Raw genomic sequence first — 23691 nt, forward strand, 5'->3', positions numbered from 1 at the left:
TCAGGAGTGTTTTCTAGATGGTTGCAACTCAAGACATGACAGCATCTCTAGCTGAGGCTGACCCTGAGGGCTCTTGAGTTCCAGTGTCCAACCCAAGGCCAAGGTCCTGCCCCAGCTCCCTTCCTGGACCCCCATCAGCCTGGGCCACTCCCCTGCATGTCAGCTACCTGCCTCAGATGTCCCCTGTCCCCAGCGTCCACCCCCCGTCCTCCCCAATCCTCCCCCCAACCCCCCCAGTCCTCTCCAGAACTCCTACCTCCCCAACCTGAGCCTCTCCTGCCATGCCCTGCGTGAGGCGTTGCTGGTCCTACACCTGCCCCTGCCCATCTCCCTTTCCTCCCAGCCCCCAGTCCCAGGTGAGGGGACGGGCTGGGCTGTCACCTGAGCCCTGGGCTACCTGTGATGCCCTTTCCCCATGGGTATTAATTTGACTCCTCCCAGTGGCCCCAAGTGGGGGCTGCCATTCCTGCCTTCTTGATAAAGAAACAGGCTGAAAGGGGAGGTCACTCAGCCAGGAAAGGGGCTCGACCACCATCTTCATTAACTTCCTGTGGCATGTCCCAAGGAGACCCTCCCCTTGGCCCCCTTTTCTCTGTCCAGTCACCAGAGCCACCACCCAGGTCCTAGCCCCACCATCCAGGGAATGGAGCCCCATCCCCTGGGGAGCAATGCCCTGGGCTTAGCGGGTCTGGGGAGGAGTAGAAGGACACAAACATGGTTAGAGCCTGGAAATGAATACAAAGGCTTGTTCCTGATTCCAGGTGGAGAAGGCGTTGAAACTAAAAACCAAAGAGTCCACAGAACCTTGTACAACTTTCAGAGATGAAAAATGTAACCGTGCTGAAATATTGAGTTCTGGCTCCTCACACCCTCCCCCAGTGGCCTGGGATTTAGCCACACCTAGCCCCTTGTCCTCAGGGCTAGGCCCCATCTTTGTCTTCAAGATACAGGCATGTCCCCTTGACCAGAGTTTTTGCACCCATCTGTCTCACCTGCTGGGCTCAGGCTCAGGATCTTCTCATGGAAATGTCCCTCGTGGACACAAGAGGGTGAGTGTACATACATGTCCACGAGGGCCTGGGGCTCTGCTCTCAGCGTCCACTATCAGACCTCTGGGGGCCGCAGTGCTGGGCCCCTGGATGCACACTGCCCTCTGCAGGCCGTGGCTGCCTGGCACTGTCTTCTCTGTGGGGCCCTGTCACTACCATTACCACTGAGGGAGCTTGAGCTCAGAGCCCAGGACCACATGTCCACCAAGAGTGTGTGTGTGGGGGTCTGCCTATCCTCCCTGCTCTTGGGTGCACGCGTGTGCGTGCACACATACAGAAAAACAGGTGCATACATGTGCACGTGCACAGTGCTTGTGTACACATGTGCACACACACAGGACTGGGGCCTGATCCCTGCTGGGTTCCCCTCCCCATTTGTCTCCCCTGTGAGCTCCTTCCCCTCCAGCCTCTTTTTAGGGAAATAGAAGTATGTTTGTTCACCCAAGAATCATCATGAGCTTGCATTTTCCACAATGGTTTCCGGTTGGGCCTGCAGACTGACTCCAGGAATGACACCACCACTGGGCCCCCAGGAAGGGCTCTACTCCCAGGTCTCATTCTCTCGGAGCCCACGGGTGGGAAACAAGATGGGGGGCTGAGGAATTGGTTTCAGGATGTGGTATCTGGCCTCCATTCAGCCAGCTTGCAGGCTCATTGACTCATCTGTGTGCTTGTCATTAAAGTGAGGGCCAGGGCGAGCCAGGCACAGGAGCTCGCCACTCGCTCTTCCACCTCTGCACTACAGGCCCCTGGTATGTCTCCAAACTCTGAGCCTTAGTGTGCCCATCTGTAAAAAGGATCACAACCTTGGGGACCCCTCCTTGAGCCTGGATGTCTCGGGCTGGATGGTACTGCTCAGAGTGCTATTGGCTGGAAATTGCTTTGTGAATTTTCCACTTTGCTGGCAGGTGCAGCTGATGCATGTCCCTCCCTGGGACCCCCTTTGGGTGGAATGAGCATGGTCACCAGTGCTCAGCAGTGAGGATACAGGTACAACTCTGAGCTGGGTGGGCCGAGCAGAGCCCCAAGTGTCTGTGTCCCTCATCCAGGTTCCCCTTGACCTTGCTCAGGGTCCAGAACAAGGGCTGCTGTGCACATGCATCACGCTCCTGGCCTCTGGCAGACAGGTGCCTGTGTAAACTGGTTCTCGTTGCTGCAAAAACTGACCAGAGGCCACCTTCCTGGCTGGCTAGCCAGACCAGGGGACTAGTCTCTGCATTCGGTCTGGACTCTGAGCCCAGGAGGTGGCAGGGATTCTCACTCGAGGTCAGCAGACCTCTGAGGCCCAGCCCAGCATGTCCTGTCCACAGTGCGGCCCCTCCACCCATCATGAACAGGCAAGGCCCTGATTCTAGGGCCGCACCTGTGGCATATGGAGGTTTCCAGGCTAGGGGTCTAATCGGAGCTGTAGCCACTGGCCTACACCACAGCCACAGCAACGCTGATTCCTCCGAGCTGCGTTTGTGACTTACACCACAGCTCATGGCAATGCCAGATCCTTAATGCACTGAGCAAGGCCAGGGATCAAACCTGCAACCTCATGGTTCCTAGTCGGATTCATTAACCACCGAGCCACGACGGGAACTCCTGCCTGGGGTATTTTTGATGCTTGTCCTGCTCTCTGACAGCCACATCTGGGTAAAAGTGACACATGCCCAGGTAAAGGTGATAGACAACTGACTCCAGATGACAGAGCTACCTGGGTGAAAGTGAATGAGGCCACTGTGTGAAGGGTGCAGGCAGAGCCAGATAAGCCGGTGCCTTGAGCTAAGCCATCCTACCTCCTGAAATAAATTTTAAGAAGCCACCCAGTCTGTGGTCCTTTGTTATAGCAGTCTGAAAGTCAACACCTTTGAGGGAATGTCCCAGACATAGGGCAGGCCCAGCAAACCTATGGTGGGGAGGCCCTGGTTCTGTCCCCCACTTGAGACCTGTGCAGCCCTGTGGCAGGGTTCCATCTCCTGAGTGAAGGACAGTCAGTGATGGGCACTGATTCCCTTGGCTGAGGTGGGCCATTTCTTGTGACTGCCAACTCTCGCGTTCCATCCGTGACCCACTGGAGCCTCGCCCTTGGGGGTCCAGAGCAGCCCTCAAGCCCAGGCTGTTCTTGGACCCCTCCCTGGATCTCAGCCTTAATGGCCCCTTCCCTGACTGTGCCTGGATGCCATGCCTGTAGCTGAAGTCTTCTACAATAGCCCAGACCACCAGCCAGGCCCCTGTCTGCTGCTGGCTGGGCACATCCTAGGCACTGCATTCTCGCCGCAGGAGGCCCCACCCTGCCAACCCCCTGGTCAATCAGTAACCATGACCTAGAATGAGTTAAGTCCATCAGGGCAAGAAGGGCCCAGAGGCCACAGTCTCCCCTGCTAGCTGGCTCGCTGGGCACTCAGGCCCTCACCTCCATACTGCTCATGATCCATGCTTTTTTTCTTTTTGTCTTTTTTTTTTTGTCTTTTGAGAGCTGCACCTGAGGCTCATGGAGGTTCCCAGGCTAGGGGTCAAATTGGAGCTGTAGCCGCTGGCCTACACCACAGCTCACGGCAACACTGGATCCTTAACCCACTGAACAAGGCCAGGGATGAAAACTGAATCCTCATGGATACTAGTCAGATTCGTTTCCGCTGGGCCATGATGGGAATTCCTCATGATCCACGCTTCTACATCTTTGCACATGCTGTTCCCTCAGCTGGAACACACTTCACCAACCACCTCACCCCCCATCTACTCCATCTTCAGCTCTTTAATGAAATGCCGCTTCTACCAGGAAGGCCTCCCCAGCACTCCAGTAAGAAGAGTAATTCCTCATCCTGGCCCCGACAGTGCTGGGATGATGGTCCCATCTCCAGGCTGCCTGTCGTGGGGAAGAGCTCCAACGTGTGGTGGCGGGGGGAAGGATGGGAGGGAGGTGATGGTGGCTGTTCGGGAGAAGTGTGTCTGTGAAGAAGGAGGTGTGAATCGTCGTGGGCCCGTGATAGAGTGAGGGCCTTAGGTGCTCTCACCAGCAGTGACATGGTTACAGGTTGGGGGAGTTCACAGGTTGGTGTTTGTGGAGCTGGAAATGCAACTGCATTTTGCACAAGGCAGGGTTCCCCTCTGGGAGAAGGCACGGGGTCTGGCTCGCGGTGGTAACCCTGCTGGAACCTAGGGTTGTTATTTCTAGTTCCCACTGGAACTATCCATGGACAGTCTCAAAGAGGACACTGCCCACCCTGTGCCACCCAAACCTCTTCACAAACCCCAGGCCTGACCAACCCCTGGGTCAGGTCCCTGCTGGATGGGCCCTGGGACCCCAATCTTGTAGATGAGGTGAGGGTTTAGGAGCAGGGGCCCTTCCTTATCGCTGACCAGGGGATAGAGGGGACTTTGATTTTATCCCACCTGGAGGCAGAATTGCCACACACAGATCTGGCAGTTTAGTTTGCTTAGTTTCCCCCAAAATAAATTCTTGAGAGAAAGGGAAGAAAAAAAAAATTTTTTTTTTTTTTTGCTTTTTATAAACTCCAAAATATGTTTTAAAAAAAAAATTCAGAGAGCTCCCATCGTGGCTCAGGAGCAATGAACCCGACTAGTATGCATGAGGACCTGGGTTTGATCCCTGACCTCGATCAGTGGGTTAAGGATCCATTGTTGCCGTGAGCCATGGTCTAGTTCGTAGATGAGGCTTGGATCCGATGTTGCTGTGGCTGTGGTGTAGGCTGGCAGATGAAGCTCCAACTCGACCCCTAGCCTGGGAACTTCCATATGCCGCAGGTGCAGCCCCCAAAAATAAATAAAAAATTCTAGTCTTTTTTTTTTTTTTTTTGGCTGCATCCACAGCATGCAGAAGTTCCCTGGGCCAGGGACCAAACCTGTGCCACAGCAGTGACAACACTGGATCCTTAACATGGTGCACCACCAGGGAACTCCATCAACTCCCTGGTTTTTTGTTTGTTTGTTTGTTTTTTGGTTTTTTTTTTTTTTTTTGCTTTTTAGGACCACACATGCAGCATATGGAGGTGCCCAGGCTAGGAGTTGAATCAGAGCTGCAGCTGCTGGCCTACACCACAGCCACAGCAACACAGGATCCGAGCCATGTCTGTAACCTACATCATAGCTCATGGCAATGCCGGATCTTTAACCCTCTGAGCCAGGCCAGGGATTGAATCCGTAACCTCATGGTTTCTAGTTGGATTTGTTTCCACTGTGCCACGATGGGAACTCCACAACTCCCTGATTTTTAAAAGTAATGCATTGAGAAAGGAGGACTTCAATTCAGTCAAAGGCAGATGGGCAAGAAGGCACCGGAGAGAAAGGAAGGAGTTGGGTAGGGGGTGTGGCAGGTGTGGGAAGCAGGATGGATCCGATCCTGCAGCAAAAGCCCACCTTCTCAGTCCTCTGGCCCCCCTCCCACCCCGGCCTGCTTTCCTCAGAGCCCCCCACTCACCCTGTCCTTCCTCCACTCAGGTCAAGTGGGTCTGGGCCTTAAAGGGCAGACAGTGGACATGGGGGGCCGGGTGGCAGGAGAGCCTGCAGAATGAACCAGACCTAGAATACACCAAGGTTGAAGGTATCCTCGGACCCACTTAGGACACCTGAGAGATGAGGAGACGCCATCAAAAGTTCCCAGGAGAGACAGAGGGGTCCTGTCTGGGCTTCCACTGGCACAGAGCTAGTTCCTCATCTGGCGACTCTGCCGGGGTGTCCTGGAGTTGACTCATGCATCCCTACCCCCATCTGTCTATCATCTTTCTGTCTGTCTATCATATACCCATCTACCACCTATCATCTATCATCCATCACCTTTGAATCGTGTCATCCATCCATCAGCCATCATCTCTTTGATGATAAGAAGGTTAAGCACACAGTCCTCCCATCTCACTCAGCCACCCTCGATTCCAAGCTCTGCATGACTGCCCCTCCCTGACACTGACCACCCTGCACCCTCAAGGCCCAGCCCAAGTCTCAAGTCCCAGCTCAACTCTCAAGTTGTAGCTCACACGGCTCAGGGCTCATGCACTACAGGCCGTCCCTCCACAGGGCTCCCTCTGGGTCCTGGAGCATCAGCCTTGAGAGCCCCTCCCCTGAAGACTTCACTCTGGGAGTGTCCCTCTGCGGAGTCCCCCAATCTGGCACATTTTCTTACCTCTTAGTCCTTGAGCCCCTCACCAACTCTCAGGGTTTCTGCCATCCCAGGGAGGGCAGAGCGGAGTCCCCAGGTGGGGCAGCTGCCCAGCAGGACAGAGGGGGTCGTCAGCAGACAGTGGGTGTGTTAGGGTCTCAGAGGACTTGCCAAGGGTTGTCATACCTGCTTGGGGCCTGGCTTGGCCCTGACCAGCTCTCTGGGCCTCGGTTTTCTGTCCATCCCTATGCCACATGTGCAGGGCTCAGGACTCGTGGAGGAGCAAATGGGTCTACTGTGGGTGTTTACTAAGCACTGACTATATGCCAGACCCAGTGGTGGGGTCATGGCTGTGGGTGGTAGCCTCCGATGGGAAAGCCACATCAGACCAGATAGAAGTGCAGGCATGAATAGGGGGGCAACCTCCTCCCCCAGCTTGGGAAGAGCCCCTTTAGCCTTCTTGGGAGACAGTGGGCAGGACCCTCCTTCTCAGGAGCCAACCCCAGTCTTGGGCCAGGCAGTGCAGGGATGGGAAGGGCTCAGATACAGGCCCCAGGGGGACACTGTGGACCATGATGCTAGCCCATGTCACCAAAGGCAGAGTAAACCCAAAGGGCCCCACCATGACAGTGACCAGCAGAGGTGGTCAGGAGGGCCTCTGGGGAGGACCTCAGGGCAGAGCGCTGACCCTGGAGAGTGGCAGCATATTGCCAAGGTCCTGAGATAGGAATGTATCTGAGTGAGGTCAGGGGGCCAGAACTGTTGAGACATGAGCCTGAGTGCTGGTGGGTGGGGAGGTGGGGGGCTGTCATGTCTACCTGTGAGGAGGGAACTGGGACACTGGCTATAGAGGGCCAGGATGCCCAGGCCCACCCTCTGTCATGCCCTGTCCCCACTGCCCTGTCCCCACTGCCCCTCACATCTGTGGAGGCCAGCCTGGCTTGGTGACATGGGATCCAGTCCAGTCATTTGGGACTTACCCTCTCCCTCGATGTCTGGATGAGCTTCCTGTTCTGGCCGAAGGAGGAACTAGATCTGTCAGCCACATCTGCGGTGCACACAGGCTGGCATCTCTCTGGTGTGGCTATAGCCAGCCCCCACTGCAGGCCACAGGCTATTCCAGACACCCCAGGGATGCAGTGCTGGGCAGCATCCACTTGTGCCAGGCCTGGGCAGGGCTGGACCTGGGGGCGTGGGCCCAGCCACCATCCTGGACACACCATGAGGGCAGTTGGTGGGGGAGGGAGGGCAGGCAGGTCAAAGCCAGGACCCTGACCTCTGCTTCTTCCTGGCAAAAACAAGACAGTGTGAGTTCCTGTTGTGGCTCAGAGGGTTAAGAACCCGCCTAATATCCATGAGGATGCACATTCAATCCCTGGTCCCGCTCAGTGGGTTAAAGAAGGATCCAACAATGCTGTGAGCTGTGGTGTAAGTCACAGATGCAGCTCAGATCCTGGGTTAATGTGGCTGTGGCGTAGGCCAGCAGCTGTAGTTCCAATTTGACCCCAAGCCGGGGAACTTCTATATGCTGCACCTGTGGCATAAAAAAAGAAAAAAAAAATGCAAGCATGAAGGTAAGATGTGCTCGTGCTCACAGTGACCAGGCCAAGTGGTCTTCTGTACCACTTGCTCCCAGGGCCTGGCCACCTGCACAGCTCTGTGCCTGCCCCATTCTGGCCAGGGTGGCCCTGTGCTCACTGTCTCCTCTGGGAACAGTGTTGGAAACACTAAACAGCTGAACTCTGCAGAAGGCAAATATCTGCTGACACAGTGTTCTAAAGTAGAGGGTCTCCTTCAAAGACATTATGCATAAACTATGCTATTCTATAAGCAACTGCCTTATGCCCTAGAGGTATGTACCAGTGCTAATAGCTTCCTTTATTATTCACTAAGAGGTTGTTTGTCATTGCCTATGCCTGCTCCTGCCCACTAATCTGCATACAGCAATGGCAACTTCCTTAATAAAAGTCCTGTGGTTTAAAGCCCAGGGCCTTTGTTCCTCGGAGCAGAGTGCCTCCTGGTCCCCCACTTTCTAGATGTAAAAGAGTCTTGTGTGTTTTGTTATGCCCCGCTGTCCTTCTTCCAGGATTCCCCGTTGCCCTGCAGCTCTGGACACAGCAGAACACGTGTCTATCCACTGCCCACCTGCTGGTCTTGCCTCTTCATGGGTCTTGTCCCCTGTGTGGATCATCTTTAAAAACATCCTTTACAGGACATTTAGATTCTCAGAAGAGCAGAGAGCTGGCGCATGTCTCCAGCTCTGCATCACCAGCACTTTCAATCCTGTTTCAGCTTTTTCTTGGAATGTTTATTATTTTTAATTTTTGGCTACACCTGCACACAGCATGTAGAAATTCCCAGGCCAGGGATCGAACTCTTACCAGGGCGGCGACACAAGCTACTGCAATGGCAATGCTGGATCCTTAACCTACTGTGCCACAAGAGAACTCTAGGAGTGTTTATTTATTTATTTATTTATTTTTTCTGGCCACGGCATATGGAGTTCCTGGCCAGGATCAGATCCAAGCCACAATTGCCACCTAAGTTGCAGCTGTGGCAACACCAGATCCTTAAGTCGCTGTGCTGGGCAGGGGATCAAACCCGAAACCCAGCACTCCCAAGACACTGCTGATCCTGTTGTGCCACAGTGGGAACTCCCTGGAGTGTTTGTTTATTTTTGTCTTTTTAGGGCCACACCCACAGCATATGGAGATTCCTAGGTTAGGGGTCGAATCAGAGTGTAGCCGTTGAACTAGGCCACAGCCACAGCAACGCCAGATCCAAGCCAAATTTGCGACCTGCACCGCAGCTCATGCAACACCAGATCCTTAACCCACTGAGTGAGGCCAGGAATTGAATCTACATCCCTATGGATACTAATCAGATTTGTTTCCACTGAGCCACGACAGAATCTCCAGGAGTGTTTATTTTATTTATTTATTTTTGTCTTTTTGCCATTTCTTGGGCCACTCCCGCGGTGTATTGAGGTTCCCAGGCTAGGGGTTGAATCAGAGCCGTAGCCACCGGCCTACACCAAAGCCACAGCAACGCAGGATCCAAGCTGCGTCTGCAACCTACACCACAGCTCATGGCAATGCGGATCGTTAACCCACTGAGCAAGGGCAGGGACCGAACCCACAACCTCATGGTTCCTAGTCGGATTCATTAACCACTGAGCCACAATGAGACCTCCAGGAGTGTTTGTTTTAAAGCAAAGCCTAGAATTAGATCATCTTAACCCATAAGCATTCCTGTTTATCGATCACTGTACATGCAGAGCCAACCTTTCAGCCCCACAGACGGGTCTGTGGGGTCACCTGAATGTCTTGAGGGAACAGGGTGTTGGAGCTGCCCCAGGCTCAGAAAGGGAAGGACAAGAGAAATGATGGGGAGGAGCCTTGGAGCTCCTGGGGGATGCATCCCCACCTCCCCAGCTGCGTGAAGGAGGGGGTTCCCAGGCACCTCACCTGGAGAGGACCACATAAGAGCATTGCTGCCTCAAGGAGCTGAGGGAGTGGGCCAGCACAGGTCAGAGTCACAAGGGACAGAGAGAGAGGGCTCAGGCCCTAGAAGCCACAGGGTGGACTGAGGGAGCTGGGGGTCCCAGCCTTGCAAGATGTGGCCCTGTGGCCCCCTAGGGGCAGTGCCTGGCCCTTGTTGTGTCTCTCCAGGGTTGAGGCTTGCTTGGCCCTGGCCCCACCCTCCTTGGCCTGACTGACAAGCAGCGCCCAGAACCATGGCAAGGTGGGCCAGGACTACAGGTACAGAGGGGAGATGTGTGGGCATGCAAACTACAGGAAACCTGAGAGTGCTGGAACTTTCCATGAGGGGCTGATCAGGGGTCACCAGGCTGAGGGCCCTGAGGATACATGGAGATGATGTCTGGAAATACCAACAGAAGCTGCTCCCTCCAAAAGTCACATGTGTGGCAGGAGGGAGAAAGGAGGCCCACATAGCTGGGGCTCTGAGGGGCACGGTGCAGAGTGCAGGCCTGGGGGAGGAGGATGGAGCTGGGAGCCACATGACAAGAAGCATCAGCTTTATTGGTCCTTTGTACTTAGAAAAGTAGGGGCTCAGACCCCCAAAGAGAGACTAGGACCCTGCCTAGTTACTGCTGGTAGAAAGCATGAGGCCTGAGTCAGTGGCCATGGTGGGGGGCCCACAGCGTCACTGATGATCTACTGTCCTGGGTCAGGAAGTGCAGAGGTCACGGGTCACTCAGGGTGGGCAGCATAGAAGGCCAGGATGCTGCTGCGCTGGCAGAAGGCAGGCATCTCCTCATCCCTCCAGAAGTGTCCTGCGATGGCCCCAGCTCCCTGACTCCCATCCTTGGGCTTGCCACATGTCCACAGCAGCCCCTTGCCTGGGGGCTGTCCAGTTCTGTCTTCTGGGCCTTGCCACCTCACATTCCAGGAGGACAGTCAGCCAAGGACAGAGCAGGCCCTGTGCTGGCCAGAGTGGCCTGACTGCATGTGGCTTGAACAGATGCAGTCCAGTGGGGCCAGCCTGGGCTCTGGCGGTTGGGGGAATGCCGCACATAGCAGGTTGGCCTCGAGGGCAAGGCACAATCCAGGGGCATCTGCAAAGAAGGGAGAGGAGGCCTGAGGGTGCCAAGGCCAGAGGGGCCTCTAGTCCTGTCCTGGTGACCCTGCCCTCCATGTTCTGTCTGGCAACTGGCCCACAAGCATTGGAGCCACTCCGACTCCAGATTCAGACAGCCCACCTCTGACCTGGGAGACCGTCAGGATTTGGAGGCCTGGCCCTAGCACACTGTGACAGGGGGCCTCTAAAAGCACAGGCCGTGGGTGGACGTGTGTCAGGGGGCCCATCAGATCTCCCCACCCAGCTGATATGTGGGAGAGTCGGGACTGTGTTTGGGACACACAGCGGGTGATTAATAAATGGCCGAGTCACTGGGCCATGAGTGAGGGAGCAGGCTGGCATGCAGAAGGTTCCATGTGGGACAGACTTAGGAAACTGGGGCCAGCAGCTAGGCAGTGACTGGGACGGCAGGTGGGGCCAATAGCAATGGTATGGATGCTCCCCACGGGGCCACACAAAGGCCCTGCTCCCAGCACCCTGCCTCATTGTCCACCGGTCAATCCGGAAGGTCTTCTCCTAGGCCCCTGACATGTAAGTGCTTGTTGAACAGGGAAAGCCTCCTACCTACTCTGCTGTGCTAGCGGATGGACCGTTGTTTGTGGCACCCGCCTCTCCTATGAGGCAGGCTGAGGACCTCTGGGCCCAAGGCCATGTGGACCAGGGAGGTGCAGCCCTGGTGAGGGCTCCAGATGCTGAACACATGACAGACCCGCTGACCCTCCGAATCTGCCCTCATGACAAGCAGGGTTGCCTGTCTGAGCCCTACAGGCTCTTTTGTCTTTTGGTTTGTTTGGGTTTTTTGGGTTTTTTTTTTAGGCCACACCTGCAGCATACAGAAGTTTCTAGGCTAGGGGTCAAATCGGAGCTGCAAATGCCAGCCTATACCACAGCCACAGCAACGCCAGATCTGAGCCACGTCTGTGATCTACACCATAGCTCATGGCAATGCCGGATCCTTAACCCACTGAGCGAGGCCAGGGATCAAACCAGCATCCTCATGGATACTACTTGGGCTCGTTACTGCTGAGCCACAACGGGGACTCCCATTAGGGGCTTGTTGAGTGTGTTACAAGGTTCACTAGGCCTCTTTGCAGCTCCTGCTCCCACATAGGGAAGGCTCTGGCAGGCACTATGTCTCTGAGCAAGGACTGAGAGCTGAGTGGGGTGTGGGGGTGCCCACGGCCAGGGGTACCCACCCCGCAAGGCCTGGGAGAGGCCAGGCACAGCCACAGGGCTCTGCACCAAAGGCCTCAAGCCCGACAATGGGTCAGCAGCCCAGTGGGGTAAGCGGGTGGGCTGGTGGTGGAGCCACCTGGCTCACCTGAGCTCCTACTGCCGGGGCGCCACATCCATCATGGGCTTCTGGACGCCGAAGGCAGTGATGAAGATGTTGACCACGACGATGATGAAAACCAGGCCGGTGGCCAGATTGTTGAGGAAGTCCAGCTTGGCATGCTTGGCAGGGTTGTTGAGGTCGTACCTGACTGTGGGTGAGAGGGAGCAGACACTGCCCAGGGATGTGCGACACTGCAGGGCCCTCTTCTGTCCCCCAGAGGGAGACCTGTCTGCTTTAATACACCATGGACAAGGGACCCCGGCCTGAGCTGTCCACCGTCTGTGGCCTGAGCGCTGCAGCCCCCGCTTGCTCCATGAGCAGAAGCTCAGAGGATCCCGGCGCCTGGTCATGACATGGAAAGCGTGGAGGCCCAGGCACAATGTGCTGAACATGCACAGGAAAGCACCTTTCTGAGCACCAGTGCGTGGTAATCCTGCCATCCTCACGCCTACCCCAGGCCATCCTTATGCCAACTTTACAGGTAAGGAAACAGAGGCCCAAGAGGTCATGTGACCTGCCTGATGTTACACAGCCAGGCAGAGGTGGACCTGAGTCCAAAGTTCTTGCTGCTCCTGGTCTTGCCCCTCACCTGGGGGGCAGGACTACCATCTAGTCCCTACAGACCATGGTAAGGACTAGAGGGTATACAGTAGGTGCCCAATGTGTGTCAACTCTTAGTATGATTATGACATTTTCCTTCATCCTCAGCCCAGGTGAGTGGAAGGCTAGACATGGGGTGGGGTGCTCTCTGGGTACCACAGTGGGAACTGCATTTTGGTTTGGATTGGGTGGTTTTTCTGGCGGTGTGCCCAGTATGTGAAAGTTCCTGGGCCAGGGATTGAACCTGCACCACAGCAGTGAACCAAACTGCTACAGTGAAAAAGCCAGATCCTTAACCTGCTGCACCACAAGGGAACTCTGCTGGAGCTAAATTTTGGACCATGTGGCCTAATGATGATAGGTGGGGCTCCCATGTAGCTCGACAAGGGCCTGAAGACCCACTCAGGGCATTACCATCAGGAAAGTGACCCACCCCAGGGGTTGCGCAGGGAAAATCAGCTGACGGTGGGGCAGGGGTGTCCCAGGCCCTCCCACCGCTGGGCCTCCTGCCCAGGCACATACCAAGGAAGATGAGCAGCACGCCCACGCCAACCTGCAGCACGAGCGAGATGGAGATGAGGACCACCAGGGGGATGAAGAAGGCGAAGCTGGGGCCCTGCTCGATGACAGCCTTCAGCTGGGAGGCATTGGCCATCAGCAGTGCGATGTCCAGCATGCTCTCAGCCGCGCTCTTCTTATTGGCATAATGGTTCATGTTGATGGGGCGGTTCCTGCCCCAGCGGGGTGGCTGTAGGGAAGGGGGTGGTCAACTTGGGCTCTGCAGCGGGGGGCTGCATGCCTGGGCCCACCCTAGTATCCCACCCCCCATCCTTTGAGCTTAGTCTCCTTCCCAGGTACTGGCAGGGATGTGGGGTTCATGGGGTCAGCAGATGAGGGCCCAGATGAGGGCTCAAAAGGGAGGTGCTTAGTGAGAGAACGAGCAGCCAGGGAAGGCAGTGCAGCCCCTGTAAGACCCACCCTAGGAATCCAGTCCTGGAAGAGAAAGGAAACAAACACAACCTCAGTATACACTCTGGTTTTAGACTGGAAAATGTGACATGGGTGCGGCTGGCTGGCACCCCTGCCAAGGTGCCCTGGCTGCTCTGGCCTCCAGGAGGTGACTGGTGCCAGGGCAGGAAGTGACACACCAGCAGCTGGATCCCAGATTCCTGCACAATCACTCAGACACAAAACAAACCCTCCTAGGACTGCTGATCCACCCAGGCCACCTCCCAGCTGTGCAGGCACATCAGGCATGCAATAGATGCCTCGGCACCCTACACTGCATCCTACCCTGTGTCTCCCTTTCATTTTGTTGCATTTTTGTTTTCATTTTTTGGCCACCCTGCAGCATATGGAGTTCTTGAGCCAGAGATCAGACCCAAGCCACAACTGCGACCTATATGCCACATCCTTTAACCCATGGTGGCAGGCTGGGGATCAAACTTGCGTTCCTGCAGAGATTCCACTGATCCCATTTCATCACTGTGGGAACTCCTTAGCTTCTTCCTTAATTTTTTTTCTTTTTAGGGCTGCACCCACGCACATGGAAGTTCCCAGGCTATGGGTCGAATCAGAGCTGCATCTGCTGGCCTTCGCCACAGCCACAGCAACGTGGGACCCAAGCTGCATCTGTGACCTACACCAAAGCTCACAGCAATGCTGGATCCTTAACCCACTGAGTGAGGCCAGGGATTGAACCAGCGTCCTCACCGATACTAGTTGGGTTCATTACTGCTGAGCCACGACAGGAACTACTTCCTTAGTTTTTTTTTTTTTGTCTTTTGTTGTTGTTGTTGCTATTTCTTAGGCCGCTCCCGCGGCATATGGAGGTTCCCAGGCAAGGGGTTGAATCGGAGCTGTAGCCACCGGCCTACGCCAGAGCCACAGCAATGCAGGATCCGAGCCGCGTCTGCAACCTACACCACAGCTCACGGCAACGCCGGATCGTTAACCCACTGAGCAAGGGCAGGGACCGAACCCGCAACCTCATGGTTCCTAGTCGGATTCGTTAACCACTGCGCCACGACGGGAACTCCCAATTTTTATTAAAATTTTTAAACCTGGAGTTCCCGTCGTGGCTCAGTGGTTAACGAATCCGACTAGGAACCATGAGGTTGCGCCTTGCTCAGTGGGTTAAGGATCCGGTGTTGCTGTGAGCTGTGGTGTAGTTTGCAGACTCGGCTCGGATCCCGCATTGCTGTGGCTCTGGTGCAGGCTGGCGGTTATAGCTCTGATTAGACCCCTAGCCTGGGAATCTCCATATGCTGCAGGAGCTGCCCTAGAAAAGTCAAAAAGACAAAATAAAATAAGATTTTTAAACCAGTTTACTGAGATGTGATTAATGCCCAAAAAAACTATACGTAATAAAGTGTGAACAACTTGAAGAGTTTGGAGCTAAGTGTGCACCAGGACACCATGACTGCATCCAGGCCATCGCACATCCAATCCCCTCCAGAGTCTCCTCCTGTGGCCTAGATATTAGCATCTGTGATAAGAACCCACGAGGTCACCCTCACAAAGCCATGCTGGTCACAACACGTGGCACGGCAGATCTCTAGGACTCATTGCGCCTTCACACTCAGGCTGATAAAACAGGAACACAAGTCTGGATACCTTCTCCCTCACTTCTGCCTGTGAACATCTCCAGGTCTCAAGGGCAGGGTCCCTGTCACTCTCAAGTACTCTCCGCGGCCCGAGACCCCACCCAGAGCTGACTTCCCCGGCACAGGGGAAGACTGGGCAGACTGGGGTAGGGTGGGCAGACCTTTTCCTGCCTGCCCCAAGGCTGGAATCCAGGCCACGAAGACCCCACCTGGGCCCGGAGTGTGCCTCTCTGGGTGGCTGTTTCACTTGAAGGCAGCTTTAAGCTTCTAGGCCATGTCTCTCCAGTCAGCCCGTCCCCTGCTCCTCAAGCTCCCCCCCTGGCTGGGTGCCTCCTCAACCTTCTAGGGCAAACCTGTATCCCTCTGCCCTGGCCACTCATCCACAGCCCTCCCTGAGACACCAGGCCTCCTGGGGCCACTTAAGGAGATCTTATTTCCAGACTCATGAAAGATGCAGGGATGGGAGGTAGGGGTTCTGGGGAGGGCGAGTCGCTACTTTCTGCAGGAGACACTTCACCACAGAAATCAGAGAACTACAGAAGGCAAGGGTCTTCGTTTTTACATTTTCTCTTGTTCCATTTCCGTTTAATCTAAGATAACATGCTCAGAAGGGAGCATGTGAACGAAAGCAGCTCTGCTATCTGCCCTGCTTTCCCTCAGTGGCCATTGTTCTTAAGTAGCAAATCCACTTGGTTGAAACTTCTAGACCCAAGAGCCCCAGGGAAAGCCTCATCCATCAGACCCAGGGCCCTGGCCCCGCTCTCTGGGAAATTCAGTGTACAGCACGCTGGCTCCTCTTTCTTTCTCTGGGTGGGGTCTCCTCTCTGCCTCTCCATGCCAGGCTTGTAGCTGCACTCATGGCTGGCTGGACCTCCCCCAGACCCTGAACGGCCAGGGCTCAGCACTCGCCCCAAGCTCTGTGCCCCCTCTCAAAAGTACCCAGGAGGAGTTCCCACTGTGTCTCAGTGGGTTCTGAATCAGACGAGCATCCATGAGGATTCGAGTTCAACCCCTGGCCCCGCTCAGTGGGTTAAGGATCCAGCATAGCCGTGAGCTGTGGTGTAGGCCACAGATGCAGCTCAGATCCCAAGCTGCTGTTGCTGTGGCATAGGTCGGCAGTTGCAGCTCCAATTTGACCTCTAGCCTGCAAACTTCCATATGGATGCGGTCCTAAGAAGCCAAAAAAAAAAAAAAAAAAAAGCGCCCAGGCTGCTCCCAGCTCTGTTTTTGCAAAGTGGCCAGTTTATTGTGTTCCATCACCTCGTACCCCTCTGGGTGCGGGCATCCTGGAGGCACTGGCCCACTGGCCATGTGTCCCTAAGGTTCATATACCAGAAGGGCCAAAATGTCTTCCTTCAAGGCCCCCCACCATTTTCTTCCGAGTCCCCAATCCTGGAGAAAAAGCCAGGTGCAGACCTTGCACCTGGGGGAAGGGGAACCATATACAGATATATACATTAGCATAAACACATGCATATACACACCACATACTCAGATACCTAATACACATTACACACATACACACATGCACACTTATGAGCACACATGCAGACACAGATATACACATGTACACACATGTATAAAATACATATCCATACATATTTATGCATTAGCAAATATACACACACACACATAAGTACACACCTAGGCTAGGTGAAGGTTTCTGGTCAGCAGGGAGAATTCCTTTTTTTTTTTTTCTTTAATGGCCGCTCCCATGGTATATGGAGGTTCCCAGGCTAGGGGTCGAATTGGAGATGTAGCCACTGGCCTATACCACAGCCACACCAACACAGGATCCCAGCCACATCTGCAACCTACACCACAGCTCACGGCAATGCCGGATCCTTAATCCACTGAGCGAAGCCAGGGATCGAAGGCGTGTCCTCATGGTTCCTAGTCGGATTTGTTTCTGATGAGCCACGATGGGAACTCCTATTCTGAGCTTTCTTGAGGTATTTTATGCCCAGACAGCCACATACACATTCAAATACATGACACACCATCAGCAGCACTGTCCCCAGCACAGGGAGCCTGTGCTCTGCTGTCCCCCATCTTGGGTGCCCAGGGCCCAGCCCATCATCTTATTCTCCCTTAAGCTGAGTACCTTCCTCCAAAAAGTACCCACATCCTCACACCCACTTATCGCTGATAGACTGAGGCTGTGTAGGGAGAGACCTTGTTCAAAGCCAACAGCAAGAAAGGGTTGTAATGGGACTTGAACCCAGGTCCCGGGGCTCAAAAGCCCTTCCAGCTGATACCACAGTCCCCTCGGGTCTTGCAGAGGAGGCCATGCTGTGGGGCTGAGTGCTCAGAGGTCCCAGGCCCTTGGCTCTAGCTGCATATCCTCAAGACAGCCAGCCCCCTCTGGGGCTCAGTCTCCCATGTGTGCAACAGGGCCACAGAGCAAGCATGCCCGGAGGTTCTGAGAGGATCAAGCCACTGTCTCAGGGCCATGGGAGCAAGCAAGGGCCCCAGCCTATGTGTCCCTCCTGGTTCAAGGTGCTTCCTGCTCACACAGCTATCTGCTTCCCGTTCAACCTGTGCAGCGATAAGAAGCACTAGCCACTCTGCACACAATGGGGCTGGTTGGGGCATGGTTCTTGTTGAACCCCAACTCATCACAGCCTGGCAATATGATCTTGATAACACACTCCCTTTCACTGGACCACAGTTTCCCTCAGTGTGAGCCTCAGGCCACAGTCTGGGCAGCTCTACCACCCACAAAGTACCCCCACTAATGGTGAGAAAGAGCATTGTTCTCCCATTCTATAGAGTGGGAGACTAAGACTCAGGGGAGCAGCATGAGGGAGGGGCAGGTGAGAATTTGAATGCAGCCTGTCCACCTCAAAGCCAGGGCTGCCCAGGACATGGCACAGCCTCATGTTCACTCTAAGGAAGGGGCCCAGGAGGTTTTGTGGGGAAGGGCCTTGGGTGAGGAGGGGGCTGCAGGGATGATCCGCTTCTCCCATTCCTGACCTCAGTGCCCCAGACATTCTGCAGAGGGTCTCTGAGCTATGGGAGCAACTTCGGGCCCCAGAGGTGACCATAGCACAGGTGAGTCCCACGGAGGCTGCTGACTGGAGAAGTCCATCCGGGTCACAGTGGGGCCCCTCTGGGCCTGGACAGGCTACCTGATCTCCCAGCGGCCAGGAGACCCTCCTGGGACCCTCCCACCGGGACCTGGCCCCATGACTGGGGCAGTGCAGGGAACAAACACCTTGTTTACTATGTCCCTGGGACCAGGAGAACTTCCAGAAAACCTCAATGGTATTATGGGAATGGGGTGGGCTCGAGGGTGCCAGATTTTTTTCTCCTACAAGCCAGGAAGGAGGCTATGGGGAGGGAGCTGGCTTTGTGCAGGGGTGTCCACAGGGCTGACTCCTTGAGCCCACTTTCTGGGGATAGAAGGCCTCATCCCAGCCATTTCCAGGCAGCTCGCGGGGACCCAGGCCACCTGGCCCAGGGTCACACTGCTGGGCAACCTCAGCTCGGACATGGAGGGGAGTTGGGACAGAAGCAGAATTTGAAGTAGGTCCATGGTACCCAGAGTACCTAGTCCCCGCCGGGCTTGGATGGGAGGAGATCCAGGCAGCTTGTGGTCTCCAGCTGGGCCCAGCAAGTCTGGCACATCCTCAGTTTCCTGCCTGCACACCCCCTGCTCCCCTAGGAGAAGAAGGCAGGGTGCAACCTACAGAACCCCTGCAGGGCCTTGGGGTTTTCGCTCTGGAGTTCCTCCAATCCTGCCTGCCCCTAGTTCTGCCACTGACTCCAAACCCCACGTGCAAGTATGGAACAAGGAGCCTGCATGGGAATTCCTGCTGCCCTCCCAGAGCCCAATTTCACATCAGCAGAGGGAAACCAAGGCCCCCAACAAATCTATGAGGTTCATCAATGGCACTGGGAGGAGCTGGGGGCAGAGCTTTCATGGGCACCTCCCCTTTATCATCCCCATATCCTGCCATACCACAGACCAGCAGAGTGACTGGTCTGTGCCTCAGTTTCCCCACCTATAAAATGGGCAGGTAGGGACCTGAAGGGGAGTGAATGAAGGGCTCAGAGGCCCAGCGGCTGGTGCGGGGCAGGACTGGACATTCAGTGCTCACTGCTTTGAAAGGGTGCCTCCCCAACGGACTGCACCAATTTGTACTTAATTCCATTTAAAAAATCCATAGCAAGAGAGAGTACTCGGTCCAGAAACAGGGCTGCATGAGCTGAGTGGGACCCGGGATGCACTGGGGGTCCAGTTCCAGAGGTTGTGACACCACAGCCACTCCTGCACAGGGTCCCTCTTTTGGCTCATTGGGCACCAGTAGATGTGGGGGATCTTGTATCCTCGCCTCTGGCCTGAGCTCTGAGAAACAAGTAGGTTCTGTGGTGGCTTGGGGTGTCCCTTGTCTGACCTACCAGTGCAGGACATGAGCTGCTGTTGTGCCAACCGCCTGGGCTCACCATGAAGGCACATGCCCCAGGCCACAATGGCTCAAGCCTGCACCGTCCCCACAATGTCCACACTTGGCTAGCCCTTAGAAATCTCCCGCTCCATGTCTAAGTTCCTGGCAGGAAGTCTTCTGGGGGGTGGGGTTCCCTGCAGCCACTGGGCTGAGCTGGGCAGTCCCACTTCCTGTGGGCTCAGCATTGGCCAGCGGTTGCCTTTCAGAATGTGGCCAAGACCCCAGTGGCCTCGGGATCTGCTGGGAGAGCAGAAATGAGGAATAGAGCAAACTTCTTCCAGCAGCTGAGGCCATGCATGCAACCCTCCCTCCCAGGACTGGCTTCTAGGCCCAGATGTGGCCCCAGGAGCCTCATCCCACCTTGTCTCACCACCGCCCTGCCCTGATGTGTTCTCAGCTGGTGCTTTTGCTGAGTTTGCTGCAGGAAACTAGGCAGCTACCCCCCAGGCTGAAACACCCTGAGCATGACACAGTCACAGGTCATATTTATTTTCATAGTACAAGTGATGTTTACTAGTCCTTCTGCTGCTAGCCAAAGGTGAGTTGACTTAGCGAAGACTCCAACTCACTCCTGCAGGGCCCCTGAGCAGACTGGCCTTGTGAGGAGGCCATGGGGACGCAGGGCAGGCGGAAGGGACATTTGCCAAGCTCCCCACTGCCCTGGCTCAACAGGGTTCATCTGCACACGGGTTACACCTACAACTCTTCCTTGTGCCCGGCTGCACTGGGAGGTGGGTGATTCTGCCCCACTTCACAGAAGAGGAAACTGAGGTTCAGGGAGGGTCTGCACTTGCCCAAGGCCACAAGGCAGGGCATCTCGAGACTGATGGGGGCCTGGGCCTCCCTGTCAGTCCTCCTGTGGCCAGAGGCATGCAGAGGACACAGCAGGGACCCAGCCCACATGCCCTGCTGTTGGGGGCTTGTGCTCAAGTGGGGATCTGTCTGAAGATCCTGGAGTTTGCCCCATTTCCCAGCAAGTCTTTCTTCTAAGAAGCCAGGTAACATGCAGGGGGAAGCCACACTAGTTCACAGGGCGGGGGAGGGGGTTCTGCCTGGAGGAAGGTGCTTGCAGAGTATCATCTTTGGGAGAGGGTCTCGTGTGGCAGGCGAGAAGGTTAAGAACACTGTGTGTCTGGTCTCCAGCACCTCACCCACATTAGCCCATTTAGTACTCACCACAAGCCTCTGCAGGAGGCACCACTCTCACACCATTTCACAGATAAGAAACTGAGGCACAGAGTGATGTGCCCAAGAACACACTGAGACAGGTCCTGAGGGTGGGGAGGGAGAGGAGGGGGGAAGGCAGAGGATGGAAAGCAATGTCGGGTGGGCCTGGGCCCCAGGCAGGGTGAGCAGAGTGACCTTTAGGACTGACACCCCCCCCCCCCCCCGCCGCCAGAGCTTCCCTGTCTGTGATTAGAGACCCCCTGGAAGAATGTATCCCATTCATGTAAGCCTCTGAAGCCCGTAAGGTCTGACCTCCCATATTACCTCTTCACCAGCTCCCATGTGCTTGGTGGTCCAGCCCCCCAGGGACACCCCTGCCTGGGACTCCCTGCCACACATCATGGGATGGGGGCCATACCTCCACCCCATTCCAGTCCTCCAGGGCTCAGCACCAATGTCTCTCCTGATGGGTAAGCCTTCCTGACCCCACTCCCACCTGCCATTACGACCAGCCCCTGGGAGTCTGTCACTTTGGCTCTGGCTTCCCTATCTGAGCTGGTCTCGGCTCTCAGACCAAGTCTGAGCAGTACACGGTGGCATTGCCTGCAGCTGGTCCCAAAGCCAATGCAGTGATTCCTGAGCACACCCATCCTGCTTGCCAAGGCCAAGATGAGCAGATGAGGCTTGGAGTGAAAGTGCAGCCAAAGGCTGGGAGGTGAGCTGAATCCTTCCCTTTCAAACCAGCATCCCAGCCATGTGTTACCTGATGTGCTCTTCCCACTTCCCCAAATGTAGGCAGGGGTCATTTGTTCTCCCTTTTCAGATCATGGGTAGGAGACAGAACAGAGAGGTGAAGCAGCCTCCCCAAGGGCACACAGCCCACTGCTCCAAAGTGCTCACCAGCCAGGGCAGGCCACAGAGGTTGGGGTGGGGGAGGCTCTTCTCAGTCCCCAGTTTCCTCATCTCCAACCTAGGGACAACCCAGGGGCTGTGAGACGTTACTGAAGAGCTAGCAAGATAGCTGGGGCCCTGGAAAGGCTCCTCCAAGGATGGAGAAGAGTGGAAAGGATTACCGATGGGGGGCCAGGGGCATCGGGGAGTCCCACTCTGCAGTCTAGGGCCTTGCCTCACAGGTTCTCCCCTCACCCCCTAAATGTGGCCTGTGACTGCAACATCATCTAGGACTGGTCACCTACACCTGGGCAGTGCCAGTCTCTGTCTGCCTTAGTCTGGCTTACTTGGCTGAGAGGCCACCATCCCTGCCCCCATCCCCAGGGGGTCAGAAATTGAAAGAATGTCCAAAGTCAACAAGTTACCGGAGGGCAGTATGCAGAACTGCGCCACAGAGGCCTTCGGGAAGCACTGGTCCCAGGCAAAGCCGGTCAGGAACTGATACTCCGGGGCTGCCCTAGCAGTGAGACAGGACCCCAGGGCGGGAGAGTATTAGCTCTAATATGGGACCTCTGCCAGGGCCTGCCCCATGTCCACAGCCAGCAGGGCAGGCTCTGGGCAGCCTGAGGATCTGGGGGTGGAGAGAGGAGACGGTACCACAGCGACCACAAGTTCTCCATCAGGGCACGCACAGGATTGTGCAGTCACCGTGGACACCGTGGGTGACGTAACTGTCTGCCCACTGATGGCCAGGGGCCCAGAAGCCGGGATCCTCTCCGCCCAGTCCCGGCGCGCGGCGAACGGGAGATGCAGAATTGGAAGGCAGTGTGGGAGCCGGGAAGTCAGGGGCCAAGGCAGGAAGGCAGTGGAAGGTGGTGCCCAGGCCTTTCGGCTAAGAAGTTCAGAGTGGGCGCTACCCGCCCCCGGCTGCGAATCGCAGCCCCCCAACCCGCCCGCGCCCCTGCTCACATGCCGGGGCGGCAGGATTCCCAGGACCACCGCTGGGCCCCAATCGCGTGGGTAGGGGGCGGGACTCACCCGGCGTGGCGGCCACAGCCACGCTTAGCGCAGCCGCCGCGTAGCAGCCTGTTGGCGCCCCTAGGTGCCTGGAATCCCGGGTGCGGGGCCCAGAGTGGGAGGGCGCGGGCCGAGGTCGCGAAGCGGCGCGGGGTGAGGGGTACTTACCGAGGCGTCTGGGGAGCTGGGCGAGACCGGACGCAGGTCGCCGTTGAGCTCATAATCTTCGAGGCGTGAGTCCATGGTGCGGCGATAGAGTAGCCTCACTCTGGGCCTTCGCGCGGCTTCCTGCAGCCGCGGACCCTCTGCTGCGAGCCCGCCCCCGGCCCGCCCCCGGCCCGCCCCGGAACCGCCTCCTCGGCCAGCCCCGCGGGTGCAGCCTCGCTCACACTCCGCCCCCAGCCGGGGCCTGAAGACCCGGCCAGCGGGACACCGAGGCGTGAGTCCATGGTGCGGCGATAGAGTAGCCTGGCTCCGGGCCTCCATTCACCGTGGAGCGCAGGAGCAGGAGACCCCGGCCTGGGTTTCTACTCTCGGAAGCCCCCTACTTCGCCTGTTGGTGGGCAACGGACGTCCCTCCGTGCTCTTGTCACTTTTTGTTTTTATATAATGATTTTTTTTTCTTTTTTTACATTGTAGCTGGTTTACAGTGTTCTGTCAATTTTCTACTGCACAGCATGGTGACCCATATATGTATACATTCTTTTTTCTGACATTATCATGAACCATCATAGGTGACCAGCAGGAATTGCCCTCCTGTCGCAGCGGAAGCGAATCCGACTAGGAAACATGAAGTTGAGGGTTGGATCCCTGGCCTCGCTCAGAGGGTTAAGGCATTGCCATGAGCTGTGGTGTAGGTCGCAGGTGCGGCTCT

The 23691-nt window shown here is 56.0% G+C and overlaps 1 protein-coding gene across 2 annotated transcripts; it reads right to left on the bottom strand.

The window, feature by feature from the left end:
* On the bottom strand, window positions 4854-23148 carry NINJ1 (ninjurin 1). Of its 2 annotated transcripts, none has more exons than XM_021088145.1 (4): window positions 22986-23148; window positions 13208-13433; window positions 12071-12233; window positions 4854-7435 (listed from the first exon to the last, which is right to left on the bottom strand). In XM_021088145.1, exons 1-3 carry the CDS (start codon window positions 23058-23060, stop codon window positions 12079-12081), a joined length of 456 nt encoding a protein of 151 aa, XP_020943804.1. In that variant the 5' UTR covers window positions 23061-23148; the 3' UTR covers window positions 4854-7435; window positions 12071-12078. The 2 variants fall into 2 exon arrangements, with proteins under 2 accessions (XP_020943804.1, XP_020943803.1); XM_021088144.1 differs by lacking the exon at window positions 4854-7435 and adding an exon at window positions 10170-10726 and having other exon boundaries at window positions 22986-23147.

Source organism: Sus scrofa, chromosome 3 (genome assembly GCF_000003025.6).
Source record: "Sus scrofa isolate TJ Tabasco breed Duroc chromosome 3, Sscrofa11.1, whole genome shotgun sequence".
NCBI lineage: Eukaryota > Metazoa > Chordata > Mammalia > Artiodactyla > Suidae > Sus > Sus scrofa.